The sequence below is a fragment of the Vigna angularis genome, chromosome 10 (genome assembly GCF_016808095.1).
Source record: "Vigna angularis cultivar LongXiaoDou No.4 chromosome 10, ASM1680809v1, whole genome shotgun sequence".
Taxonomy (NCBI): Eukaryota; Viridiplantae; Streptophyta; class Magnoliopsida; order Fabales; family Fabaceae; genus Vigna; species Vigna angularis.
In genome coordinates, this window is record NC_068979.1 from 27152436 (window position 1) to 27171901 (window position 19466).

At 29.7% G+C, this 19466-nt stretch overlaps 1 protein-coding gene across 10 annotated transcripts; it reads right to left on the reverse strand.

Annotated features, from left to right (window-relative positions):
* Positions 1-548: 548 nt before the first annotated feature.
* On the reverse strand, positions 549-15166 carry LOC108335928 (glycerol-3-phosphate acyltransferase 9). Of its 10 annotated transcripts, XM_052869422.1 has the most exons (16): positions 15008-15166; positions 13259-13360; positions 10092-10325; positions 7545-7679; positions 6934-7125; positions 6719-6776; positions 6372-6490; positions 5786-5885; positions 4837-4932; positions 4643-4739; positions 4142-4229; positions 3968-4064; positions 3714-3799; positions 3513-3632; positions 3323-3421; positions 549-805 (listed from the first exon to the last, which is right to left on the reverse strand). In XM_052869422.1, the coding sequence occupies exons 5-16, from the start codon at positions 7053-7055 to the stop codon at positions 757-759; spliced, it is 1131 nt and encodes a 376-aa protein (XP_052725382.1). In that variant the 5' UTR covers positions 7056-7125; positions 7545-7679; positions 10092-10325; positions 13259-13360; positions 15008-15166; the 3' UTR covers positions 549-756. The 10 variants fall into 10 exon arrangements, with proteins under 10 accessions (XP_052725382.1, XP_017427638.1, XP_017427639.1 ...); XM_017572149.2 differs by lacking the exon at positions 10092-10325; XM_017572150.2 differs by lacking the exon at positions 10092-10325 and having other exon boundaries at positions 7545-7718.
* Positions 15167-19466: the final 4300 nt, after the last annotated feature.

Here is a 19466-nt window from a genome sequence, read left to right on the forward strand (position 1 = left end):
AAATTTGTAAATTTTGCATTATATTTAATAAACTTTTGTCACGTCTTGATCCTTGATAAATTTTATATCTTGGTTTTGTTCTCTATCATCTTTTGTATTAGCTAAGTGGTATGTCCGTGACATAGTAGAACTGACATGTGTATTTTATTTTTAGTTTTAGTCTTCAATAAATTTTACCATATTGCCTTTTGTTCTCAATGATTTTTTTTTCCTATTTTGGTCTTCCATACAAAATTTATCTATGTTGGTATAATGTAAATAGTGTCATTTTTCTTCATTTAGAAATTACGTTCTCTAATACTTTTGCAAGATGAAAACAAAAGATAATAAAATTTCATTGGTATAATATAATAAAAGTTGATATTTTTCAAGGTAGACTGATTTATTTCTCGCACTATTATCTCAAACACAATTTACTTTGCAAACAACTTATTGTAATTCGATTTTCTATAAAATTTAATACGTAACATATAATTACACTTCAACCGTTAAATAGATTAAATTTTGTATAAAGTTATTATGATGTATTGACATAGACTACATGGAACGACAGTAAAAAATTTCATCCTTAAAAGATCTGGCTCTCACCAGTTTGTACAGACAGCAACAATCCATGGGAAAATTTATTGTTAATGGGAAATATATGCATATCTGAATAAATGTAAACATAACAGTAGCATGGGAAAAGGAACATGAAAAGGGTTGAAGAATAATATCACCAAGAACAAGTACGAATAATCTACACAAAGATACACATCACTTTTCCTCCAATCGCCGCAGCACTAACTCAGCAAAGCTCTGTTGCCTACAGATGCATAATAACCAACAAGCTTAAGTAACATCAAAATCAAATGAACAAAAATATACATTATATAACACAAAAATCCTTGTATATGTGAATTTCTAACAAACGGAATTTGTTCCAACTTGCAAAATATCATGTTTCTAGTATTTAACCAATCCTATAAACATTATAGGAGAAAAAATTTAAGAGGCTCAAGTAATAAATTTGACACATCAAACTTGTTCCAGAAAATATTGGTGATCAGCAATATGCACCACAGCTAAGAAACAAAAACAACAATTTCTTCCAATTAGAATTCAATATGTATTAAGTCTCTGCTAATATTATTGTTCTAATTAGTCTTAAATGTGTTCTAAAATTTTGTTAATGTTATTTTGTCTGGTCCTGTTGAAAAGTTATGCAAATTGTCTATAATCAATGTTGTTAGAAACAAAAATGACACTGCAGTTCAGCCAATTATCTGGTTTTGTTGAGAATTTATGATTGATGTATGATATGTGAGAAACAAAATACATACAAAATAATAACAGAATTAATAACAGTTCAGCCAATTGTCAAGTTTTGCTGAGAAATAATGCAGATTTCCTATAAATAAAGATATAATATAATCCAACTTGTGAGAAACAAAATAAATATGAAATAACAAAAATGGATAATAGAATTCAATTATGCCTCCCTGTCCGAACTGCTGCAGACATATGAAATAGCCACTAACATATCAACATATCAACATATCAGCATAACTATGAACAACATATTAACCCTCTGTGTGTGTCCTCCTAAGATGGAGGAAACATATCAACATATCAAAATATATATTTATAATTTATTTTTAACAGATAATATGTAACGAACAGTATTTTTTATATTAATTTTGTTAATTAACCATTAACGACTTTTAACTAAATATTATTTAAAAAGATAATTACATATATATCGTATTTATAATTTTAAAAAATTAGTAATACAATATATTATGACAACTACTTTTGAATTCTGCAAGTATAGAAAAAAGAGTAATTGCAATTATTATATTATATGCATTCTTCAAGATATTATCCTTCCTTTGTCCCCTCATAATAGTCTTTTAAAGCTTTTGACTCAAACCAAGAAAATATTTGTTTTTCTATTTCTAATACAATTTTAAGTCATCAATTATTACCCCTTTCAGTTTTCTTTATCATAACTAATATTTCAATGTACACTTACGTGTAAGTAAGTCACCTATTAAACACTACAGTTATATGTCATTATATTTTCTCTCTGTTATCATAACTAATTTTACCCTTTCAATTTTTCTTATGCCAATTTTATTTGTTAAAAACTCGATGAGAGTACTAAGTAATTTTCAAAATATAAAACATATTTTAACTTTATTAGTTTTGTCTTTGAAGATAAAGTCATTGTAAGTGATATATTAAGAAAAAAAAATTATATTCATTCAAAATTAAAATTATAATATCAAAAGTAACATATTGAAAGTAAATTGTAAGTGTCTAAGTAAATTATATTATATTATATATACATATATAAGTACAATATTAAAAGTAAATTATTATAGTAAAAGTTACTGAATGAAAAGTAAGAATAATATTAAAGACTTAATTAGTACTTTAGTCCTATAATTTGTTGATTTGATTTATTTTAGTCTCTTTATTATTTTTGGCTTTAATTTAATTCTCTAATTTTTTAAAAAAATTCTTTGGTCATTTCCGTGAAATTGATGTTAACTCGTAATCTTATCACAAGTCAATTAATTAAATTTTCAATTTTTTAAAATTTTCTTAACAAAATTTTAATTTAAAAAAGAAAACATAAAATACCAAGTGTCAAGTCATGATGCAGTAACACTGACACCTAACCTTATCACCATTCCTTGACACGCAATAATTTCTGTTTTTTTTTTAAATTAAAAATATAAAAATTAAATAAATTTTTTAAAAAATTAACATAGTGACAAGTACGGATACGGTATTAACGTCAATAAAAATAATCAAAATGAACTTTTTTAAAAAAATTCGAAAACTAAATTGAATCCAAAAATAATCAGGGACCAAAGTGAACCGAACTAAAAAAATTATAGAACTAAATCACTAATTAAACCTATAAAAACAATAAAATAGACTGTTGATAATATATTAAAAACTAAAATTAAGTTATAAAAGTAAACTATATGTAATTACCTTATTCATGCAAAATAGTAAATACGTCATTTAATTGAAGCTAAAATAATCTAATTATTTTAATTAAAAATATTGTCACCTTAATTATCTTAATTGGTAAATTTTCTGCTTTTATTCTAAAGTAGTTATAGTTAGAGGTAAAGATTAAAAAAACAAGGGCTACAAAGTGTCAAGATCTAAAAATAACATTTTTTGCAAAGATTAAACCAAAAAAATATATTATTTTTAGGAACCTTAAAACAGATTTAAACCTTCAAACTACAACACCCTAGTGACAGACCATATGACAGCAAATAGCACACTAGGGAAAAAGAATTCAAGAAATTTAACTTACTTCCTTTCTCTGTGCTTTGGGCTAGGACGAGAATATTTTAGATATCCATCCCAAGGAACCTTTTTAAGGCCAGCACGCAATGAGATTATGTCCCTCACCCTACATAGTTAATTAAACAGTGACTATCTCAAGACCAAGATAAAGCCAAACATATATCTCCCAGCATACAATCAGGATCAACATTATTTACCTTTCTGCAAACTCAATTGGTGTCTCTCCCGGCTTGAGATTTTGTGGCTCCAAGTACCAAACATCACAAACAACTGCCCAAGATGTCATTAGCTGCAACAGATGCATGGTGAATGATTGCCTGAAAATGCAGGAAATGCAAAGTCAAAGGCAGAAGTAAACAGCATTGCAGAAACATTTGATGTGAGAAGCATCTTCTTACTTTCTACTATTCCAAAAAGCATCAACAAAAATTTTATTGTACTTGATTGCAACTGGGCAAACTGTGCAGCCGAGTTCAAATGCACCCTAGACACCATTAAAAATTAGAGAAAGCTTCAATACAAATTTATTGAGTACAGAAACGGGAATAGAAGTCAGCAGGTACAAAATAGAAGAATAAAAAATCTATTCCTAAAATAAGATAGGAGAACATAGGCATTTTAAATGGACAGCAAATGCAAATAATTAACACACCTTCTTGAACATGACTGTATAGTGATTATTTACACAAGTTCCTTCAGGAAATATTAGAAGGGGGTTGTTATCAGCTCCCTGGACATGATCCCTCAATCTGAGACATGAAATATTGTGTAAGTAAAAAGGAACTAGATTTGAAATACATTTTATAACAACTTTATTTATACTCACTTCTTTGCAACAATTTCTCTATCCTTTGCCTCTGCACGGTTGAACCAGATGCACCCTAGACTCTCCAGAATGGTACTCTGCAACAATCCTGTACAATAACTAATTTTTTAAGAAAATTCACAAATAGTTTGTTTAAGATAAATTATGATACTGATTCAATTTTTTTTCTCTCAAAAGATGGAAGTTTATTAAATCATCCCTAATTGTTCTGCACTTTCACATACCCTATTCTTCCAGACAACCATTTAGACTGCCCAACAGCAAGTTTTTTTTTTTCATTTAGACTGCCCAACAATTTAGAAGGGATATAGTGCTTAATTTTTCTTTTTTACGCATATTTTGGTGAACTATTTACCTTCTGTTTGTGGCTAGACTGTGTAATCACATATAAACATCAACGTACCAATGATTAGGAGTTAGTATATACAACTTGTTATGGATGAGGAAGGCAAAAGTTTGTGTATCATACTTCTATAATAGATGTCAGCTCTAAATGCTTACCAACCCATCCAGGATGCTTCTGCATAATAACAGCAAAAGCGGTCATCTGTTCTAAGACAATGAAATCAATCATGGATGTATGGTTGGCTACAAAAACCTGCTCAATAAATGAAGGGGAAGCTCAAATTAGTATAGATAACATTTACTCTTTCTTGAGTACATAAATAATGATAATACAACAACATTAATCAAACCTGTTTTGGTCGCCTACTAGGCCTTGGTCCATGATACTTAACAACCCCAGTCCAAGATGCAACAAAGAAACTGCACATCATCTCTACCAAAGACCTCTGAAGGAAATGAACAATTTACAACGTGCCAGTGTTAATACTCAGCACAGGGAGAAAAGAGAGTGTATGTCAGAGAGACCATTCCCAATTCATGCCATGACAACAAAAATAGAAAAATAACATGAACAATGTACTCCACTGCATACAGCATCTGTCAATCAAGTAAACCAATACATAGAGGAAAAATTCAAATAATGCTTACAAATAGAATGGCTAAAAACTATGGAACTTCAACGATAAAAGAAGACACCTTTACAGTAGTAGTTTTCAATTTCAACATTTAGCATCTATTTGTTGTCCCATTTAGTCTAATTAATCTAAATCATTTGAATTTTAAATTGTGGTCATTCAATATATTTTTCTTTTCCAACAAACCTGACTATTAATTGGAATGCTGATATTCTTCTTCCAAGAGGAAGAAAATCTTTCATTATTTACAGTGAAAAGGCAAGACCAAGTTTTCCCAAAAGATGAGGCAACATGTTGAAGCTAGATAATAGATACTTGAAACCAAATGCATAAGGCATCTGTCAATCAAGTAAGCAAATACATAGAGGAAACATTTAAATAATGCCTACAAATAGAATGGCTAAAAACTATGGAATTTCAACGATAAAATAACACACCTTTACAATAGTAGTTTTAGTTTTCATCATTTAGCATCTATTAGTTGTCCCATTTAGTCTAATTAATCTAAATCATTTGAATTAGTTGTCCCAACGTCACAAGCTTATTTTCAGTTCATGCAACTAAGCTGCCTGAATGGTCATCAATTGTAATCTTAGTAATAAGATGGAGACCATTATTAAGCAAAATGTCAAATGGAAAAAGATAGAATAAGTTGAATGTGCACCTCAATACTTCTCCTTAACTTGTCATGTCCTTTCAATAGGAAGTGCACTGGAATGAAAGATGAAAGAAATATTATCCATCCTAGTGTTAACCCTATAACCCTGCAGTGTCAATGAGGTTGGCATCACTTAGACAAAAGAAAATGACTGCAAAGTAACTCATTAACTGTATCTCCTATTTAGAGAAAATATCTTCCACTCTGGTCTGTATATTTTCCCAGTTTCTTAATATTAGATACTGTAAACCATCTACTTATAGTTAGTCATGCTAAGGACTTCCTCAACCAGTTCAGAACAGAAAATCTTTTCATTATATCAACATGGAAAGTAGTATAGATCGTCAGACAGATATATAGACCAAATAGAAAGGGTATAACTCGATGTGGTCAAAGACAAAGTTCAAATTCCTAATAATAATATTTCTGAGACAGCTAATCTCAATACCTAATTCTACAAATGAAAAAAGAAAATAATGTATATATATATATATATATATATATATAAAAGCATTAAAAATTTGCTAGGAAGATTCCGGATTTCATAGTTATTATATGAGTATGATACATGGCACTTAGGAATAAGGCAAACCTGATAGGGAACAGAATCAAGTATCGAATCACAACTCCAAAACACCACAAAGGAAACAGATATAAATTCCAATTCCATGGTTCCGGAGGATTAGACTTGAAGCACCTTGTAAATGAGTCCTGCCCAACATTAAAAGTTCCAACCAATAAGCAAATCACCCAAGCCAAGACAAGGAGCAACACACGGTAGCAGGACAATGTTCAGCATTTAAAAGACGTAGAATTGATTATATAAGTTCTTGCTATAATAATACTATCAACATTAGTTCCTGATTTGGGTCTCTGAAAGAAAATACTGACACCTCAAAACAAGGAAAGAACAAATAAAAGATCACAGCAAATACTTACATCTACAATAGCACCTGCTGCCTCAGATAAAGTAGGGGATATATTGAGTAAATCATGCCTGAAAAAGTATCAGAAAGAAAACTGGGAATATTAAATGATGCCTGAAAATTTCTTCTCTAACAGATCTATTGAAGAAAATACTGTTCTTTCATTTCAAGCTTATATTCAGTATCAAGTAACAGTACAAGCAACACAAGGAAATAGTGATAGCATACAGAGAAAGCTTTCCATGAGGTTCTTGTTGAATGGTCGATCCAGAAGGGAGGTAATCCTCAATGTTTGGTCGATCAAGGTCTAGTTCAGAACTAGAAGACTTGAGTCTCCCTGTGTTATTCATCCGAGCTGTGATATTACTTCTTCCAGCGACTTCTTGAAGGGACAAACGAGGTCAATATACACTTTTGATCCTGAACAATGATCCACTTTCCACTTTAGTTACTAAAAAATTAATTAATTCAACTTGCAAAAAATTCAGAAATTTCAGGTCCAATTCCAAAACAAAATAGTCAATTGGTAATTTATTTCTTACATTCAGAAACCAATTACGCATAAAGTTGTGATTACATAGCAAAATAATTTCTGACAAACTTATTTTTCAATGATGATGACTGATTGGTCATGTGTTTAAATCCAGAAACATCCTCTTTGCATATGCAAGGCTAAGCTGCATAATACAACCCTCTTTCATACCCTTACATAGCAAGGACCCTTCTGGCACTTGCATACACTATAGAATATATTATATTACAGTAGAAGGAGAAAATTTTTAAACCCCGAAACAGCTGCCACCACAGTCGTTTGCTGTGAGAAACTGAAGAAAACTCACCTGATGTAGGATTTCACTTTTGCATCAACTTTTGTGTTCGTTCTTGGCTTAATCACGTGTTCCCTTGCTGTACTGATGTTCACTGGCCGCTCGTCACACCACCCGCTTCTCACCACTCTATCACGTCTCACCGTGCTGCAACATTTAGGAGAGGAAGGAAAGTGTCACGTCACACTGTTTAAGAGAAAGAGAATTTTATTGTGGTGTTAAGCTGCAATTTTTAGGAGAGAAATATAATATAATATATATTATATTATCTATAAATGATTTTTTTAATTGAATTTTATAGTTAGGAATTAGGGGTTTCAGTTTAAGATTTTAATTAGGAATCATTTTAATTAATTAATAATTATATAATATGTTTCTAGTTGAAAATTGAAACTAGGGATCAATTTAAAGTATCCTTGGAAATGGATACAATTCAATTGAAAGCAATTGTACATTCTTATATATTAAAAGTAGAAGTAAAATTGTTATAGAAAATAGGTTACATATTAGATGGAAACACTCGAAAGAAGAAAAGTGGAATGTGATTATTGGTCAAAGATTCTGAGTAGAAGAATATTTAAATTCAAAATTCATCTTGCTAGAACTAGGAAGAATGTTTTGGTATTCAGATTATGCTTAATCATTCTATTGTAATATTTGAATTTATAATTTCTTTTTCTTACGAGTTTACAAGACTTCCACAAATTTACATAAACTCTCAAATTTGACAATCTTGGCGGGGATAAGATATCCTATAAAAACAGGAAAGTTGAGGAAAGTTCATGTCTTATTCTGGAGAAGGAAAACTACTAATTGAAGAAGGAAGAAGATAGGGACCAAGAGTCTTACCAGTCATCACTCAACATGATGATAACTCACTCATTTTCTTACTAAACTTTTACGGTTATTTGTTGTTTTCTTTTTGAGTTTCATAGAAAGAAACTTATTCTACTGTCCATGCCACCTGTTCCCTAATGAGCTGTGAGCCTCTTGAACATGGCATGTGGGTATTAGTTGACTCTCTCTTACTTATGGAACAGTAACGTACACTTCATTTTATACAACCAAAGGTTAAAATGTAATCGGTAAGGCATTATTAGTAACAGAAGGGAGTCTCAGTTATTGCAGCAAAAAGCTAGAGAAATTAACCTCCTATATCCAGCATAACAAGCTCCTACTTCCCAAAATGACAGAAAAATACTCAATGGTCTCTCTCTACCCTCAGCATCTGTATCTATAACAAAATGCTGTGCAAGCAATACCTACCAGACAGCCAGCACAATCCTAATGAAGATGATTATTGCATTAGAATATTATACATAAAATAACTTTTGAAAGGCTTTTTGGCCCCACAAAAAGTCAACAAAACCTAGTCCCCACTAATAAAGTAAGGGCTGACCAGGGTATCAATCCACAGACTCAACAAAATTAAGTTTAGAAAATGTAAAGCTAATATTGCTTTTATTTACTACCTAACTAACTACTAATGCAAGGTGGGGACAGTAAAAAAATGAAATTAAAAAGAAAAGAATTAAAATTAAAATCTGTTTAAAGAAAGACAAAAAATAAAGTGAAGTAAAAGAATAGGAAATAGAAATCTAAACTACTACAAAATGAACCTGTAATGTACAATGAAATGTGATATGAAACAAAATTGAAACAACACTTACAATTAGACAATAACATAACCTAGTCAATACCTCTACAAAATAAGATTCATTACTCAAAAAATCAAATTCAATTGAAAAGAAAATATGAAATCATTACCTAAGCTAAACTAATCTACAGTGTATTCATCAAGTATAAAAGCTAAGAAACTAACTAAAGATAGAATCAGAACCTGAAATCAGAGGCAAATGCACATTAGTTTGGATGAAAGAGTCACAAATGCACTTACAGGGAAGACACCTGTTAAAATTAAAATCCACTTTGGGTATTTTTGATTCATATTCCAGAACCTAAGTTGGCACTTTTCAACCATTCATCCAACCAATATACATCACACCTAATTCCAAATTTTGATTGAAGAAATAGTAAAATCAGCAAAATACTAGTAACAGTATGATCTAAAATACAACTATCCAGAAAAGACAAATTCCTAATTCCAATTCAAATTACACCTAAACTAAATCAACCAAAGCATCATAAACCAAAATCAGATTCAATTATTACTATCAAATGCAATTAAACAAAATAAAAGTGGAACTAAACTAGAAACATAAAAGACATTGCATAAAATTCCTAAACGGAATCAGAATTGAAAGTAAAATAGAACAAATGCACGAAACTGAAAAGCACGATCGAGAGGTCCACGGGCTGTCACCACCGTTAGCCTCGATCAACAACCAAAGAATCCAGCAGCTACACTAAGAAAAGCGCATAAACCCTAAGTACTTGCAATCACGATCTCAAAGTCTCTCGAGTGGAGTCTGTCACCCTCCACAGTTACAACACTCTCGCGGAGCCTCTCACCCTCTGCGTTACAACTGTCTACTATTGTAGATGTCCTTTTATAGGGTCCAAAAATAGAGGGAAAAGGGAAAGGGGGAAAAACCTAACCCTTCGACCCTTCGAGCTTCAATCCAACGCTCCTTTTTTTTCTTGCTCGCAATCCACGCATCTCGGCCCTCCGATCATCTTCGACCTCCTCTCCACTGATTCAATCTCCTCCGCACGTGCCTTTGGTCTCCTCTGGTCCACAATCACGAGCACAAGCCAAGCCTCTTCCTTTCTCGTTCTCTTCTTTCTTTCTCACTTTTCTCTCTGAAAAACCCTAGCATTGGGTTCTGTTTTCTGCCAAATGGGAAATGAAATGAGTCTTCGAACACTAGTCTCTCCAATGGCAGCAATTGCTATCGAAACTAGGCGTTTCATAAATCCCAAACGGCGTCGTTTTCTGTAATCTGCAGGCCCAATCCCAGCGGCCCAGAATCTGCACTCAATGAGAGAAGCTCCGTCCGCCACCCTATATTCTCTATACACCTCTCTAATTTTTTTTAAATTCCAAATTTATTCTTTTTGCTTTTACCGATTTTACTTTTTATATTTTAAAATCATAATCTCAATCTCCTCTCACTCTCACTTTCCCTTTCATTCTTAGTCTTAAGCCCCCACCCATTGGTGGTGCGTCGTTGGTGGTGGTTCATAGTGATTCGTGACATTTTGTGGCAGTGGTGGTTCGTGGTAGTTCGTTCCTGGGTCTCCAACATAATAGTGTTTGTTTCGTTATGCATGATAGATCATATATTCTTTGGTGTGTTATGTGTTGCCTTTGCTGTGATGTTATTGGTGCTGTTATTGTGTACATTGTATATGCCAAAGTTTGAGTTTCTGGCATGAACAGAGGCCGCAAAAGCCATAACGGAAATCGGATTTCGTTTGGCCTTCAACGGATAACGACATCCGTCGACGGATGTGGACTTTCGTTTTAAGGCCAAACCGATATCCAATATCCGTTGTGTCTTTGGGTTGTTTACTTAATTTTTTATTTTTCTTTACTAGGTTATGTGTTTAATTTTTAATTTTTAGTTTTAGATTGAAGAAGAAGCCAACTTCTTTTAGGGAATAAACAATTTGGATAATAAATTATATATATTTTTACGTCCAGATCTGCCTGCTGCAGTATCCATAACTTGTAGCTTTGTTATTCTGCTGGATACTTTACAAAAGCATTGCAGAGTATTAAAAGCATGTTGCTTTTGTTTCTCTTTATAAAAACATGCAGCAATAATATGGGTTTTGTTTATTTTCCATCAACCTGAGAGATTTTGGTCACATTGAATATGAAAATAATAATATTGAAGTTGGCATGCATATTCTTTTCTGTCATTTTCTCACACTACACCATCACACTTTCATCAAACAAAAATTAGAGGGAGAAGAAGATCGAGAGAAATTTCATTCAAGCGAAAGCAGTGGCCTGTTGTGGAGGTACATTGATATATTGGTGGGAACCATTAATGAAAGTGGTTAATTGTTGGATAAAAATATAAAAGCAAAAATTAAATATTACTAAAAGGCAAAAAAAAGGAATGAGAAGGTGCAGTGGGCAGTGTGTGGTGGTAGAGGGAGTAACACTCCCACTCAATTGCCAAAAACACAAGCAAACAAAAATTAGAGGAAGAAGAAGATTTAGAAGAATTCCATTCAAGCGGCAGTAAACTGTTGTGGAGGTGCATTGATATAGTGGTGGGAACCATTAATGAAAGTGGTTCGTTGTTAGATAAAAAAATAAAAACAAAAATTAAATATTCCTAAAGAGAAAAAAAAGGAACGAAGAGATACAGGGAGCAGTGATGGAGTGAGTAACAATTGCACTCAATTGCCAAAAATACAACCCACTCATATATGGTTCAAAATAGAACAGCCCAATGCCTCTTCTGCTGACCAATGGTCCAGTTGACCAGGTTTCAAGCACATTTGACCAAAGAATATGTCATCCTACATCTTCAAAGATTTCATCCGACACCTCTAAATTTTTTAAAATACGTATTATGCTTCCAATTAAAATGTTATTCATTTTTAAATAACTGAAAAGAATTTTGACCAGATTCTTAACGGTTTTCTCTTCCTTTCACCCTCTTTTCTCGCATTTCTTTTTCTCTTTAGATTTCAACAATTACCAATATTTTTAAGATGGTCCAAATACTTATATTTGAGAAAAAAAAGTTAAGGTTTGATATTTTTATTTATTTAAATATAACAAAATGTACAACTATATTTATAATTTAGTTACTGTTGAAATAATTAGAATGATTAAAGTTAAATAATCGAGGTACATTCTTATTTGAAGTGATATTTTTATTGTTCAAAATTTAAGAAAATGAAAATTAAAAACTGAAACAAATTTCACATAAAAAAATAAAATAAAAATAAATTAATAAATATATACTTTAAAGTCATTTTGTTTGAAGTAGTTAATAATTTGAAAGACTTAATAAAACATTAAAATTTAATAAATATTCAATTAAAAATTTCGAAAACCATATTTAAGTCTTTATAATTAAACATGTAAACTTTATTTTCTCTTTTGATGCATTTAAAAAATCTACTTTTTCATTAAAATTGATTTCATTAATATTATCAATGTATGTATGCTTTTCAGTATATAAAACTAAATCATTGAAATTATTGTAAATTATAAAAATAACATTGAAGTATCGGATGAAAAAATCCGAATTTGACAAAACAAGCATTGGATGTAGAAAGTCGAATGCCACTCCATCAAATCTTGATATCTGATATGTAATTTTTCACTCTCGGAAGTTGAAATTCGTTTTTCTCTCTATCGGATGTCAAAATTCGATTTTCCTTTCATTGGCACGTGATGAAGGATAAATCGAATTTTGATATTCGATCCAAATTTGATATCTGATTGAGTTTTCATCGAATTTCGACGTCCGATTAAATCCTATAAGTTTTGCAATTAATTTATGTACTTGTTTGACACGAGAAGCTTAGAAAAAATCATTTATCAACTCTAATGGCAACTACCAAGACAGCAACACTTCCACCACGTGCCTAAAACACTTCTAAAAGAACAATTTCTCTCAAATCCCTTTTAAGGACCATGAGAATGGAGAAAATAAAAAAGGGTGCAAGGAGATACATAAATGAGAAATGAAAGGGTGCAAGACAACAAAAGTTTATAAACTTTGATGTGGAGGGTTATTAAATGAATTTGTTCAACCACTTAATTCGTTAAAAATCATTTACTTTTGACCAACCTCATTAATCACAGGGCAATTATGAAAATTGGAGGTGCAGAGTGAAACTTTTGGAAGTGCAGGACGAAACACCCTTGACCAAATTCAATCAGCCCAATCTTTCTGCAATTAAATAAAAATGAATTAGGACCCATCAACAATTATAAAAGGACATTTCAACAATTAAAAATATTAAAAACAAAATAAAGAAAAAAACTTTTATAAAAAAAATTCAGAGAAAGATTAAATTTTCTACTTATTTACAAAAAAATACTAAAAATACATCTAAAAACCTATTTTTGACTAAAATTCTTCAAATCTAAAGATTTAATAGAAAAACCTAAAAATAACTTAATTCTAGAAACTAAATTGGACTAACATGGACTTTTAAGCACAGAAAAAAAAATGATAAATTGGGGAGTTATCAATAATCCTCACGAAATCACCGTAATTAATATCAGAGCATGAAAAAAATTAAAGTGTTTTGGGAAGCTTTTCTACCAGAAATAAAGAACATTTTTCAGTAGAGAAACCCTCAAAAGCACTTCTAACTTTGAAATTAAACATAGATACCCTAGCTCATATTCTGATACCCTAGTCAATGTTGTATTTACCATTTAACATCACTTAGGCTATATGTTGACTTCAATAAACCAGGCAAAAAGCAAATGTCAACCAAACTGAAGATAAAAATCCTATTTAAACACAACAAAATATTCAATTGATAACATAACAGTTGTGTTCTAGAACACCTAACAAAACAAACCGGTTTTAGTTGTCCAAATTGAAGAGTGGAATGACAATCACTATCCAACAATGCAAAGACACTATTTTTCTCTATTGACTCTGCAAAAGCAACTCAACAACCTTCAGTAATGTAAATTCCCATGTCTCAAAGGTTGTACGAGATCATCTACTACAGGGAGATAAAAGTGAATGAAAGATTGCCCCAAAAAAAGCAGGAAAGAAACACTTTGTCAAACCATTACTACAAGAAACTGTTGTTATAAACTCAGCTTGACAAGGTACCAGTCTAAAGCCATTTTCTTCCAGCAACTCACAAATATAACATAACAACGATATTTTCAGTTACATCTTCCAAATGAATTAACAAAAAGCAATGTAGCACACACCAAATGCTAAGCACGGAAACAAGTTTTATAAGGAGTCTCCATGATATAATCCAGCAAAATTCTATTTAGATAAATTTCTCCAAGCAGAAAAATAGAAAACAAAATCAAACTTTTTTTTAACTACCATAAGTTTGGGTAAAGTTAAATCAGAGACCTCTACAAAAATTGAAATAAAAAAGATAATTTTAACATATACCACAGTTTAATTCATTCAAGCTTTTCGTTTTCTTCTCCACAAAGCATCTATCAGACGAATAATGTCCAACAAATTCAAAGTCGGAGACACTTACTTACATGTAATAATACAACAGATTCTGTTTCAACTCAACAGATTATCCATTTTACATATTATTATTCTCATATACAGTTAACCCTTGTGCTAACTGGGTGTAACCTAAATCTCAAACCCTCTTGATTTTTACTTAGATTTGTCATATTATTTTGCCTGCGAGAGTTCTTTTCATTTGCTTTCATGGTTTAGTGCAACCTCGAGCTAGATTCGTGTACGATTCAACCAATATTAATTTAGTGGCAGATATGAAAACGAAATTTGAAGAGAAAGATCAAATTCATATCAATGAAGGCTTATAAAACACTCAAAATCATAGCCAGTAAAGAAGATTAGAAGAAAATTTACCTTTCACGGGTTGCGATTTGGGAGCTTCTTACAGAGGTTGGAGATTCGAGATTGAGTTGGAGTATCAATGAACCAAATCCCTCTCTTTCACCTTTTTTTTATTTGATTAGTCAAGTTAATCTTCTTCCAGTACATTTGTTTTCTACTGTTTGATTAAGAAAGTGACAAATAAAAAAAATATTTTTTATATAAATTTTACAGACAGAATAGATTTAATAAAAAAAATCTTATAAAAAACACGACAATTGTACTCTAAAAATAATAAATATTAGAGAAGTAGACTTCTTAAATTGATTCAGAATATAGGAAAAATGTTAAACTCACTAATGATAGTAAATAGAATAAAAAAAATTATTAATCTTTAAAATTATACCTATCAATGATTGCATTAGTTATAAAACATTATTTGTAAATTAATTCCTTGTATTTTTTTAGGCAAAAACTACCCTTAGCTAATATTTGATAAAGACTAATTTTATAAAACACATAATGTTTTAATCCAATCTAAATATATTATTTTAGTGTTTACTTTTTAAAGACTAAGTTTAACAAATTCATAAAAAAGTTTAATAGAATTGATCGTTGAACAAAGTTGTATATACTTATATATTTTATATATAAATAAAGTCTTCAACATATATTTATGTATATTTTATATAAGTTTATTTTTTAATTAACTTGTCGTTTAAAAAAGAATTTCTCCCCATGTAATATTTAAAATTATCAATATATCCTTATCACAAAATCTCAATTAATTCAAAATTATATTCTACCAAGTTTAAAATACTCATGAATTATACACTTTAAAGATATTTAGAATATATTATGAATTATATAATGCAGAATAATTATACTAGTAGAAAATATATTTCAAATTATATAATTTATAATTACAAAAATTATATATATATATATATATATATATATATATATATATATATATATATATTTGAGTTATGTAATTTAAAATATATTTTGGATATACTATCACAAGAACATATTTATTATAGGTTTAATCACATTACAAGTTCTTATTTTGTGATAACTTTTTCCAAACGACTTCTTCAGTTATTTTTTTTTTGTCTTAATTAGATCTTTAATTGTGAAAAATTGATGCAACTGAGTCTCCATCATTAAATTACGTTAAACTGACAGTGGATTTAGTTATGCATCTAGAACAATGCTTCTAAACATTTATTCTCATGTGACCAGTAAATTTTGTTTTGGGTGTTGCTCCCTCCACCACCCCAAGTGTTTCTGCACCTCTCCATTGTTTTCTTTTATTCCAAAAATACTCTATACATCCCCACTATTTTCTTTATTCCAAAAATACCCTACATCTCCCCACTGTCCTCAACAATATTTCTGTTTTTCTCTCCACATTAATGGAGCATTCATATGGCTTAGATTTAAACTTGTGATATATTGCAAAATTTTATTTATAGTTTCCCTTAAATAAGTTTGATTCAATCTTAATTTCACCATTCAATATATTTTTTTTTTCAAATTACTTAATAAATGGTAAAATTTTGTTCTAAATTTCTAGAAAAATGTTTATATATGTGTGTATTTTTTCTTACATTTAATATCTATAATTTTTAACATTATATTATGTTTTAACTTACCGACATGTTTGACTCAAATAACTTAAATAAAGTATTTAATTTATTAGATAAATAATATAAAAATATTATTAAATACTTAAAATATAAAACAAAAGTTATTTATTAAAGATTTGGAATTTATTTAGTTCTTTCGTCATTATAAAGTTAGTATATAATAATAATAATATATTATTTACTATTAATATTATTATGTTTATTATTTTGTATTTGCATCTAACTTTTAAGTTTATAAAATGGAAGTGGTAGAAGCACTGATATTGAAGTTTCCTCTAAATTTTATATTTTGCAATATATCACAAGTTTAAATCTAAGCCATATGAATACTCATTAATGCAGAGAGAGAAAGATAAAGATTGTTGAGGATAATAAGGAGGTGTAGGATATTTTTAGAATAAAAGAAAATATTGGAGAGGTGTAGAGTATTTTTGGAATAAAAGAAAATAATAGGGAGGTGCAGAAGCACTCACTTGGGGTGGTGGAGGGAGCAACACCCTTTTGTTTGAGTAAAGGTTTTATAAACCTGTAATGAGCCATAAGACCTTCTCCATGATAAGAAGTTTCTTGATGGATCCTTGAGATATACAAAGTTTTTCTTTATTAAAAAAATAGAATCCATCAAAAGGTTTCTTAAGACATAATGTTTATGTGGACACAAATGTTTCATCATGCTCATACAACTCTTTTATGTCATCAAACCATATTATTAGAGATCCTAAGAAAACTAATAATGTGTGTCTCTTAAACAATGGATCAGCTACAACATTATTACTTCCTTTTTGTGTTTGATAATATAAGTGAAGTGTTCCAAATACTCTACCCACTTTCCGTGTCTTTTATTCAAGTTTTTACCCTTTTAAATGCTTAAGTGACTCATGATCAGTATGAATAATAAATTCACTAGTCACTAAGTAATGCTCTCATATGTTAAGGGATACAATTTTTTTTAACACAGGTAGGATAGTTCAAGTACATCCTCTAAGTTTTTTTAATAAAATATGCAACAAAATTGAAGTATCTGAAAAAAAATACTAGAAGGGGTTGAATATTATTATAGAAAAACTTTTCTCAAAAGAAATAATATAATAATTTTGTCAAGGATTAAAAAGTTTACGTAAGTTATTGAACGTCCAACCTTAAACATCACTTTAAACAATGAGTTCTTTTTAGCAAAGGTTTTTTAATTGTTTGAAGATGTTTGTTCTAGTATTTTAATAAAACTAGCTTTAATAAATAATTGTATGGTAAAAGAATTTTTTTTAAAAGATATACTAAATTTTAAGTCATTTCTGGATGACTATTTGGGAAAATTTGGTATTTAACTTATTTTTCTACTATAAAAAATAGTGGTTAAACTAAAGTGCTTTCTAAAAATCTCAAGAGTATTGAAGATTTCATTAGTCATAGTGAATTTTGTCCATGGGTCATAAACACCATAAAAGCTTTTTTATGGATTTAATCCTTTAATCTTTAATGATTTGTTACTTTTTCCTACTAATGAGGCGATAATATGTAGTGATGTGGCTAAGAAAGCAAAATCAATGAATGATGTACCATCCAAGTTTGAAAAAATAAAAAAAGAAGGCAACCTACAAATGCAAAGTCAACTAACAAAAAAAGAAAATCATCTTTCAACTAAATAATTAAGTCACATTTTAGGAATGATAAACTTTCTAATAAAAGAAAGTCAAAGATGGTAATTTCCAAGTTCTAGAAAGGTTAAATGATAATACATACAAATTAAATTTTCCTAATTATATCGTGAGTAATAGTTTGAATGTAAATGACTTATGTACTTGTGATATAGATTTTGCAATTTTGTTGATGAGTTCTCTCCTAAAAGGAAGGATAATGAACATGATAGAAGGATAAGCAAGTTAAGGAGAAAGATAAGGCTTTGGAGGGAAAGAAGTTTCTCATATAGTCTCTAAAGAAACATGACCAAAGAAAGGAAAGATGATAAACTAATAAATAAATTCAAAGAAAAACTTACAAGGGGAAAACTAAAAGGTTTAGAAGAAGAAATCAGAAAGTACAGTAAATTGTATATTTTGGAATGTCCTGTAATGTTGGCATGTGTATATGAAAGAAGTAGAAAAGAACATACAAAGGATTAACTAACTCGTGATGAAAGCACGTTGCAAAAACATAACTACCTCTTCATACAAAGGTTGTAACATGTCACTTTCATGACATATAAAAGTTTTAACTTTTTTTATTTATCAACATCAAAGGTAGGTTAATGATAAGTGTCTAGAATAAATTTATTTTCATATGAATTTAACACTTATCATGCATGGTAACTAGATTTACATTATTTTCTCAGTTTAATTTCTAAAATATATATCTAGCAATGCTTACATTTTAGACTAGTGCTAATAATCCTTTTTTATTCAATAAAAATAAATAAATAACATGTCAAACTATTTAAATAAATAACATTAATTTAATCGCTTATTTCAAAGCAATAGTGCATATCAAACTTTTGTTACGTACGTTAATAACATTTTTTTTGTTTCTTCAATTAAATGTAGATTATGCATTCAATTTATTTTGAATATAAAAACAAATTAATAAAAAATACTAAACAAACCTTTAAATATGTTTATTCATATTTATTTACTATATTTTTGTTTGAATTTATACATTCTATCATTCCACCATTATTAGTTAAATAAAGAACAGAGAGCAATATATATTTTTTTAAATATCTCATGATAAAAAAATTGGATAAGTTAAATTTTGTTTGTTTGCATGTATCTTTTAAAAACCATTGCACGCAAATGTAAAAGAATTCGTAATTTAAACGATGAAAATGTTGTAGGTTGGTAGAAGCA

Coding starts and splice junctions, on each gene's coding strand:
- LOC108335928 (XM_017572149.2), bottom strand. CDS start 7,055: ATGAATAACACAGGGAGACTCAAGTCTTCTAGTTCTGAACTAGACCTT. Junction 4,740..4,836: donor CTAGTAGGCGACCAAAACAG/GTTTGATTAATG, acceptor TTTATTGAGCAG/GTTTTTGTAGCCAACCATAC. Junction 3,422..3,512: donor CCAATTGAGTTTGCAGAAAG/GTAAATAATGTT, acceptor TTAACTATGTAG/GGTGAGGGACATAATCTCAT.